The sequence below is a fragment of the Peromyscus eremicus genome, chromosome 1 (assembly GCF_949786415.1).
Source record: "Peromyscus eremicus chromosome 1, PerEre_H2_v1, whole genome shotgun sequence".
NCBI classification, from domain to species: Eukaryota; Metazoa; Chordata; class Mammalia; order Rodentia; family Cricetidae; genus Peromyscus; species Peromyscus eremicus.
In genome coordinates, this window is record NC_081416.1 from 159,228,963 (window position 1) to 159,238,662 (window position 9,700).

Genomic DNA, 9,700 nt, shown 5'->3' on the forward strand with positions numbered 1-9,700 from the left:
CAATGTCACAGTGTCCTCGTGGTCTTGGCCTCAAGTAATCCTCCCACCCCATTCTCCAGAGTAGCTGAGGGCATAGACTCATGACCTCCCCATACTTCTGCCACCCTCTTAACTACTTAGGGCACAGAAGAATCCAGAATAAGCTCCCACTTTAGGTCCAGACATGCTATCATTTTTATAAAGATCTCTTGAGCTGGTGAAGTGTCATAGATGTAGACATCTCTGGGGGACCGTGCTTTTATTCCACCTGCCCCAAAGGGGTTCAGGTGAGAGGGCTGTAGCACTGTTTAGGGGGGTTGTGTCTGCTGGAGAGAGCCTCCTTGAGGCAGACCAGAGGGGAGGAAAGAAAGGAGGGGTGTATGGCTGTTAGGGAAGGGTTCGTATGAAGTAGGAACAGCCAGGGCAATAAGCCGGTCCCTTTCCCTGCCCCACCCTCCGGCTGTCCCAGATGCCTCCAGCATCTTGCTGAGCAGAGGAGTGAGCGGGGTTTGAGGACTCCATCACTGGTCCTCTACTGCCCATGGCTCCTCAAAGGGCAGGTTGGCCTGTGGGGAGAGACGGGAGGCTGTGTCAGAGGGGCAACAGATCCCACCTTCCCTTTGACCTGGATCCCGCACAGGTGGTCACCTGGGCTGTGGGCAGGGCTTGCTGGTGCAGCGTCCGTCTTCGGTGCCACTGGCGCAGGGAGGCCCGGGCCTCTGAGCTGAGCCCCTGGGGTGCACGGCCAGAGTCGGGCTGGTGGTGAGCAATGTGATAAAGAGCCCCAAACCACGTGGTAAGATAATAGCCAGCTAGGGGAGAGAAGGCGAGATCATCATGGCCCTCTGGGCTTCTCTGAATGCCCATCTCCCCTTCTGAGACACAGGAAGATGGGGCTCACCGAGGGTGCCCCCTTCTCAGTGTCTGGGCATACTGGAGGTGGGAGCTCACCTTCTCCCCGCAACTCCTCTGGATCCAAGAGCTCCATAAGAAACTCCACATCCAGCTGCGTCTCCCCTATGTGTGGACTCCAGATGAGCTCCTCGGTCAGGGCCGGCAAAAAGGCGTCGGCCCCTAGGGGCTCTAAGGAAGTCCGAGGACAGGTCGTGAGCTCGGCAAGGGGAGGCACACACACCTTCCTTCGGGTCCCCAGGCCTGAGTGGGCACTGGCCACCAGAATGGGCTACCCTTCCCTTGGATATGGGTACCCACCATTAACCCAGTCTACCTCCAGAGGTTCTTTACCTTGATTCTCGCCACCGGCCAGGCCGGCGTAGACGTCGCTGCACACCGCCAGCAGCAGCGCCACCTTGCGGCGCGGGACGCACGCGGCGTGCAGGTGCGCGAGGCGCGCGTGGATCCGGCTCCGCAAGGCTGGGGCAGGGTGCTGTCCCTCGGGCCCTGCCCCCGCCCGCAAGACTATTTGGCGCCGGCGCAGTAGCCGCAGTTCCTGGGCTCTGAGAGTTCGGAGTTTGGTCCACAGGGCCGGCTTCAGGGGCTCCAGAACTGCCCGACAGAGGGCCACTTCCACAGCGGAGCCTGCGGGGTGTGTGGCATGTGAGGACAATGCCACCGTGACCCACCCTGATCCCTACTCACCCTGTCTCCTGCTCCAGGTCACCTACAAGTGTAGATGGAAGTAGGGGCGTGGGGGCGTGTGAATACTCCAAGGATGGGAGAGTCTAGCCGGCAATGCATGTGTTAAGTGGAGCTATGATGCAGTAGTTATATGAAGAAAGGGTGGTTTGCCCATGGGGAATGAGAAGTCGGATGTGAACACATACTGGACCGAGTCATGGCATCCCCAAACCCTTGGGAAGTTCCCCTCCAGTTCTCATTACCAAGATCTTCGTCCCGAGGGACCCTAGGTTCCCTGTTCCCAAAGACAGCTCTGACGTCGGGGTCCTTTGCCAGGTAATTCTGGAGATCAGTGAGGAGCTGGCGCACATCCTGAAGCAGCTCCGTGGCCGGATCCCCGGGCCTGTAGGGATTTCCAGAGTTTGAGGTGAGGCGTGCCCGAAGGCATCGGTACTGCCGGGCTACATAGCTGCTCCGGGCCCTGGCCAGAGCACGGATGTGGTCAGTGAGCAGGTCCTCGCGGCCTTCCTCTTCATCTCTGGACTTGTCACTGCCCACTTCCTCCTGCTCCTCCACCACACTAACTAGAGCAGGCCTAGGAAAGGACACTTCTGCTCCAGGACGGTACACTGCCACTTCAAGGTGGTGAGTGTCTGGTCCAGGATGATGCACTTCCTGTCCAGTGTGGTGCACTTCCGGTTTCAGTGGGTCTTCCACCCAGGAGACCCGATGTGGGGTGGGCTTCCTAGGGGCTGAATGTGAGAAGTAGGTTGGGTCCCTTGTTAGAGTGGCATCCATTCCCTCATCCCTCAGGGTACCCGGGCCCCGCCCAGCTAACCTGGACTGTATTTCTGGTCAGTCTCTGGCTCTGTTTGCTGTGGAGCTTGCTCTGTCCCCCAGCCTCCATGCGTCTCCAGATAGAGCTGGTTCACTACAGACAGCACCCTCCCTGAGGTGTTGACCTGAATGCAGCCAAGTCGCACAGGATCTGAGAGCCAGCAGAAGAGACAAGGTGTCCCAGGTGTGCAGGGGGCAACCAGGAGGCTTCATCGCCAGCCTTGCTCACTCAGGACCAAGAATGCAGTCCCAGCTCAGAGGTCCTCAAGCTCTATCAGGACCCGGAGATAGTCTCATCCCTACTGCTACAGTGGCTATTGCTTCTGCTTCTTCTTCTTCTTCTTCTTCTTCTTCTTCTTCTTCTTCTTCTTCCTCCTCCTCCTCCTCCTCCTCCCCCTCCTCCCCCTCCTCCTCCTCCTCCCCCTCCTCCTCCTCCTTCATCTTCTTCTTCTTATTTTCCAGACAGGGTTTCTCTGTGTAGCCCTGGCTGTCCTGGAACTCGCTCTGTAGACCAGGCTGGCCTCGAACTCACAGAGACCCACTTGCCTCTGCCTCCCGAGCGAGCGCTGGGATTAAAGGCGTGCACCCATCACTGCCCGGCCCACCACAGCTTCTTTTCACACTTGCCCCAAGCCCAGCTTCACCTCTCTCAAACCCAGTTATCTGGTCCTAATTTAGATCCAATCTCTGGACCAAAGAGACCAGCAAATTGACCTCTCCCTCCCCTGGAGCAGTGTGCCTCACCTGTGTCCTTGTCTCCTGGCCCTATAGGTGGAGTGGGCAAGAGCAGTGTCCTTGGCAAAACGTCCCTGAGGAAAAAGGGAGACCTCAGTCTGGATGGGGTATCTCCGGGAAGGGCCCCCATTGCCGCTTCGCCAGGGCACCTGTACCTGCTGGCTGACAGGAAGGCCAGGAGATGGGGAAAGTCTGGCATGCAGAGGTTGGAGGATTCCAGGGACACACCTGGGAAGAGATGAGAAAGCAAAGTTGCAGGGTGGCCACTGGCCTCCTCCACCCTACCCCTGTGGCCCAACCCCCCCCCCCCCCCACCTCTTGGCATAGAATCTCTATTCTTATATTCCTCTCAGAGAAGGAAAGTTTTCCACTCCTGGGAGTTGATATCTCCTTTTGCGACGTTGCATCCCAGCTCTGACACCAAATGGAAGTCATCAAAAATTTCTTCACTATTTTTTGTTTTGTTGGAGCGGGGTCTCACTGTAGCCTTGGCTGGCTTGGAATTCACTATATAGACCAGATTGGCCTCAAAACTTGTAGCAATCTTTCTGCCCGTGATTATAGTCCTGAGCCACCATGCCAGGCTTACATTTCTTAATTTTATTCTATTTTATTTTATTTTTAGACAGGGTCTTGCTATGTAACCCAAGCCATTTTTGACCTTGTTATGTAGCCCAAACTAGAATGGAACTTTTTTTTTTTAATTTAAATTTCTGCCTGGCGGCAGTGGTGCATGCCTTTGATCCCAGCACTCGGGAGGCAGTGAGTTCGATGCCAGCCTGGTCTACAGAGCGAGATCCAGGACAGGCACCAAAAACTACACAGAGAAACCCTGTCTCGAAGAAAAAAAAAAAAGAAAGAAAGAAAGAGAAAAAGGGGGAAAGAAATTTTAATTTCTATTTTAAATTTATTTCTATGTGTGGGTGTTTTGCATGCACGTGTACTACATGCATGCAGTGCCCACAGAGGCCAGAAGAGGGCATTGGATTCCTGAGACTGGAGTTACAGGTGGGTTTGAACCTCTGATGTGAGGACCTCTGGAAGAGCAGCCAGTCCTCTTAGCCAGGACCCATCTCTCCAGCCCCAGACCTTGCACTTTTGATACCTTTTTACGGAGGCTCTCACGGCTGCAGCCTGCGTCAACCAACCACTCAAGGAGGGAGGCTGATGCAGGAAGAACAAGAGCAACACTCTGCAGCTGGGTTAGCAGGAGCAGAGAAGAGAGCCCCAGGTCTGAGCCGGGAGGGAGGGAGGGAGGGAGGGCCAGAAGCATGTGAGATCAAGCATGCTGCGGCTCATGGTGACCACCTAACTCTGTATCTGAGGATGTTACCAAGCCTCTCCAGGGTTTGGGGAAGGGATGGACAACATGTAGTCTATGTGTGAGAACACCTGTTGGCTGTGCTCAGCATGGATTGTAAGGAAAGGGTAGGCACAAAGGCACCTGAGAGGAGGCCACTGCAATGGTCTGGGCAAGAAGGAATGGGCCAGCTCAGACTACGTGATGGATGCAGGTGGTATTGGGGAGAGTCAAGAGATATTGGGGATCAAAGCTGAGAGTTCTTGATTCATTTGCAATGTGGACTGGAAACCTAGGAATAGGTACCTCACCTCCAGCAAACTTGTGAATTGGATAGGTGTTGACATCTCCTGATGAAGGCCCTGTCTTCAGCATCAGGACCTGGCTAGGATCTTGTCCTATGACCAGGAAGCTCTGGAGAGGGGGGCAAGAATCAGCTTGATGCAGGTATGTGCAGTGTTTCTTTTTGCCTGCTTGGGGCCACTTCCCTTTAAACCAGTGGTTCTCAGCCTTCCTAACGCTGTGACCCTTAACACAGTTCCTCACGTTGTGGTGATCCCAACCATAAAATTATTTTTGTTGCTACTTCATAACTGTAATTTTGCTACTGTTATGAATTATAAATATCTGATACACAGGATATCTGATATGGGTCCTCCTGAAGGGGACATGACCCACATGTTGAGAACCATTGACTGCTTTAGGGAAACCTCTCTCTATTCCTAGTGCCTGTGGATGGGACCCTAGCAGGTGGGGCCAGATCTAGAACTAGCCAATAGAATGGGCTACTGTCTGACCACTGTTTGGTTCAAGGATGGGCAACGGCCTAAGTGTGACTAATGAACATCTGCCATGGGATTTTTCCTAGAGATCTTTGAGTTTTGTTGTTTGTTTATTTATTTTGTTGGTGGGCTCTCTCTCTCTCTCTCTCTCTCTCTCTCTCTCTCTCTCTCTCTCTCTCTCTCTCTCACTCTCTCTCACTCACTCAGGATTGAACCCAGGTTCTTTGCTGAGCTACATCCCCAGTATTGTTTTCTTTTCTTCCCTTTTTTCTCCAAAAGGGTCTCACTACATAGCCCAGGTTAGCCTCAAACTCCCCTCCTTCAATCTCCCAAATACTGGGATTACAGGCTTATCCCACACACTTAGCTTGAGGGAATACTTTGGAAAAAGTGGGGAATTCTTGTAGGGGGGGAGCTTAAACCCAGGGACATTTGCTCACTATGCAAGAATGCTGCCGGCCACTGAGCCACACCCCGGATTCCAAACACCCTTTATGCGAGTTTCTGAAGCTGGCAGGACATGGCACTGACGGTCGTCTTGACCGTCACAAGGAGGGGCAGCTGTGGTCTGCCAAACTCTGTTAGCTGTCCTTTCCAAATTTATCCTGTATTCCCTGGAGAATTCATTTATTCAGTTATATGTTGACAAGGACTCAATGTCGTCCAGGCTGGCTTTGAACTCCTGATCCTCCTGCATCAGACTTCTTAATGGTAAGATGACAGGCATGTGCCACCAGGCGCAACCCTGTGGAATGTCTCGTCCAAGGCATTAGTATTCTGAGCTACAGGAAATAATAATGGTAGACATCCGGGCTTGGTGGTGCACACTTGTAATGCAGCACTCTGGAGGCTGAGGCAGGAGGATGGTGGGTTCAAGAGTAACCTGGTTACATAGTGACATAGAGGTACTCAGTGCTGGCTTGGCTGTACTGTATAACTCCTAGGTGATTTTTTTTAAAGATTTATTTATTTATTATGTATACAGTGTTCTGCCTGCATGCCAGAAGAGGGCCCTGGATCTCATTACTGGATCTCATTACAGATGGTAAGAGGGCACTGGATCTCTTGTGGATCATTGCATCAGGCAAGATCTCTGAGCCAGATATATAATAGAATTAAATTATTAGCCCTTGCCCTAGCTGGAGCAGCCTCGAGTCTTGTCTTCCTCTGAGCCAGAGGCCAGAGCATGGCTCACTGGTGCCTGGCAACATGAGGATTGTCCAGCTGGGACCTGGCTAGGATCTTGTCCTATGACCAGGAAGCTCTGGAGTGGAGGGGTGAGGAACAAGAATCAGCTTGATGCAGGTATGTGAGCCACCACGTGGTTGCTGGGAATTGAACTCAGGACCTCTGGAAGAGCAGCCGGTGCTCTTAACCTCTGCGCCACCTCTCCAGCCCCCTCCCAGGTGATCTTTTAAAGCTTGGCTGCCCGGCCCTGGCCATGTGTTCTGCGTCAGGTCAAAGGCACAAAAGCACCTGCCACCTCTCTTCTTCCTGCCTGGGATGCACATAGCGTGGGCCTGGGCCACCCCGGGTAAGACAAGGAAAGCTCAGAGAGCTTCACAACAGCCAGCCCTGATGTCACTGGGCTGCAAAACTCCAGCTGCCAGGTGCCTTGCTGTTGGGAAGACAAACAGCTGTTTGGTGATGCCTATGGGACAGGCCAGGAGATTAAACTCAGTTGGTAGAGTGCCTGCCCTGAATGCATGAAGCACTGGGTTAAATCCCCAGCACTGCATATGCTGGGTGTGGTCTCTCTCTTACACACACACACACACACACACACACACACACACACACACACCTGTAATCTTAGTATTCAAGGGATGAGAAGTCAAGAGGATCAGAAATTCAAGGTCAGCTAGTGCTACATAGTGAGCTGGGGACCAGCCTGGGCTACATAAACCTTTTCCTAAGTTTTGGGTTAGCCCAGTTTGCATTGTGTCGGTCTCTTACCTGACACAAGTTGGCAATAGGGATGGTCAGAAGTGACCCCTAGCCGTGAGTACTCACCCCCAGTGGCCACAGCTCCAAAAAGGCCTTGGCATGCTGAGCATCCAGCTCTGGGACCTGCCACACCCTCTGTGTCCTCTGCAGTCGAAGAAGTGGTTCTGGGGTACTGAGGACCCCAAGTGAGTTCTTGCCTGCTCCATCTGTTAGTGGCCAAGCCAACCTGGGATGTACAGGTTCCAGGAGGTCAAGGGTCATAGCAGAATCTGGCCATTGACGTGGGGTCCAAGAGGCAGGGATAGCCCAGGGACAAAAGGTCAAAGATGGATCTGGGGACATTGGGTATCCTCACCTGTCCCTTTCAGTAGGGGCTGCAGACACCATGTCCTCCGGCTGGACAATCCTCATGTTGCCAGGCACCAGTGAGCCATGCTCTGGCCTCTGGCTCGGAGGAAGACAAGACTCAAGGCTGCTCCAGCTAGGGCAAGGGCTAATAATTTAATTCTATTACATCTGGCTCAGAGATCTTGCCTGATCAGAATGGACTTCAGAAGTCCCCAGCTATGCCAAAAGCTATTCTTTGTTTTGTTTTTCAAGACAGGGTTTCTTTGTGTTCTTTGTGAAGCACCGGCTGCCCTAGAACTAGCTCTGTAGACCAGGCTGGCCCCAAACTCATGGCAATCTTTGTACTTCAAGCTTTGAGATTATAGGCCTGAGCCACTATGCCTGGCTGGGGTGGCCATGCAATGCAATTCTTTAGTTGCTGGGTGGCAGGCAACTCTGGGGACCCCAGGAGAAAGGCCTGTGTATCTCGGGGGTGGAGGGCAACATTCCCAACAGGAACTTACAGAACAGAAAGGGATATTCCAAGATCTTTGCAACCATACAAGTGCATGAGATCTGGATAACCACCACAGTTAAACCCAGAGCCTAGAAAAGTTCTTGGCTCACAGCGGAGCACTCTATCCAGATGCAATGTGACACACACTTCCTCCTTTTCCAGCCTTCAGAGGAGGCCCAGCATACCCTCCCCACATTCAGTTTTTGGTTTGTTTGGTTTTTTTCTTTTTTGGAAATAGGGTTTCACTATGTAGCCCTGGCTGTCTCTATATAGACCAGGCTGGCCTCAGACTCACAGAGATCCACCTTCCTCTGCCTCCAGAGTGCTGGGATTAGAGGCATGCACCACCATACCCAGCCTTGATTAGAAAAAAAAAAAAATTCTAAACATATAGAAAAGTTGAAAGAATATTCTAGAGCCTGCCATACGCCCAATATCTGGATTCTCCTGTGAAAATCTTGCTCTTAATTATCTCACATCTGAGCTATCCATTTATCTGTCAAACCTTAACTTTTTGTTGTTGTTTTTCAAGATAGTTTCTATGTGTAGCCCTGGATATCCTAGAACTCACTCTGTAGACCACCAGGATGCCCTCGAACTCACAGAGATCTGTCTGCCTCTGCCTCCCGAATGCTGGGATTAAAGGTGTGCGCCACCATTGCCTGGCCCAACCTTAATTTTTCTTTCTTCTTTTTGAGACAGGGCCTCATGTAGCCCAGGCTTGTCTCATACTTGTGTATTGTAGTAGAGGCTAGCCTCTTACTCTTGATCTTCCCCACCCCCACTTCCCATGTTCTGGGATCACAGGCATGCGCCAACTATACCCAAGAAGGGAACCCTGTAAGGGATTCTCAACTCAGGGTGAGCCTTTTGAATATTTCCCCCACAGCAGTCTCAGGATTAGGGAGGGTAGTCTGGAGAGAGACCATTCACCCATCCATCTTTCCATCATCCCTCCATCCCCATCCCCCCATCTTTCCATCTGAATTATTCAGCCTGGGCCCAGCATTAGGTGACTGGCCTGGGAAGAGGGCTGATAAGTGGCTAGCCCTTTTATGAAGTGGGCTAGCCCTTTTGAGAAGGTTCCATTTCTGTTAGGGTGTTGTATGCAAGCCAGATAATTAACAGCTATATAAATCAATTAGCTGCTGAATGGCAGCTTCAGGTGTCAGGGGGGCAGGGGGCGGGCACACCTCAGGGATAAGCAGGGAAGAGAGGTGGAGAGGGGAAGGCAGGTGCCCCTCCCCTCCAGGACCCTTGGGAGGAGATCCAGATGTGCCTGGTGCTGGGCAGGGTTGGATGGAGGCAGCTGTGGGTGCAGAAGCCAGATGCTGGGTCCCTGGGGGCCCTACCTGTTCCGAGGGGAGCCTGAGCAGCAGGAAGCGAAAGTGTTCTCTGGAGAGGAAGCCCGCATGCAGGGGAAGAGGCGGGGCTGGGGGCATCTGAAATCACCTTCCTCTCTCTTTCCGGGGACCAGCCTTAAGGGCTCCTCTTTTGGAGGAGTGGACCTCTGACAGGCTAAGAGCCAGGGTGAAAAGTCGCCAGGCCACCATCTCCAGGGGGCATCCTCTTGGCCCCACCATCACTCCTAAGATCCTGGAGCCATAGGTCGGCAGTCTGCTGTCTTTATGGCCCCCCTCCCCTCCCCCAGATGCCGCAGGTACCCACTAAAAGAAGCAGAGGCCACACAGCTCATGG

At 52.8% G+C, this 9,700-nt stretch overlaps 1 protein-coding gene across 1 annotated transcript; it reads right to left on the reverse strand.

Moving 5' to 3' along the window:
* Positions 1–468: 468 nt before the first annotated feature.
* Rinl (Ras and Rab interactor like) lies at positions 469–7,434 on the reverse strand. The gene is made up of 10 exons (XM_059253391.1): positions 7,225–7,434; positions 4,741–4,843; positions 3,285–3,357; positions 3,139–3,203; positions 2,396–2,545; positions 1,821–2,309; positions 1,225–1,518; positions 931–1,062; positions 628–791; positions 469–545 (listed from the first exon to the last, which is right to left on the reverse strand). The coding sequence occupies exons 1-10, from the start codon at positions 7,417–7,419 to the stop codon at positions 501–503; spliced, it is 1,710 nt and encodes a 569-aa protein (XP_059109374.1). The 5' UTR covers positions 7,420–7,434; the 3' UTR covers positions 469–500.
* Positions 7,435–9,700: the final 2,266 nt, after the last annotated feature.

Coding starts and splice junctions, on each gene's coding strand:
- Rinl (XM_059253391.1), bottom strand. CDS start 7,419: ATGACCCTTGACCTCCTGGAACCTGTACATCCCAGGTTGGCTTGGCCA. Junction 4,844..7,224: donor TGGAGCTGTGGCCACTGGGG/GTGAGTACTCAC, acceptor CCCCCTCTCCAG/AGCTTCCTGGTCATAGGACA. Junction 3,204..3,284: donor GCCTTCCTGTCAGCCAGCAG/GTACAGGTGCCC, acceptor CTTTTTCCTCAG/GGACGTTTTGCCAAGGACAC.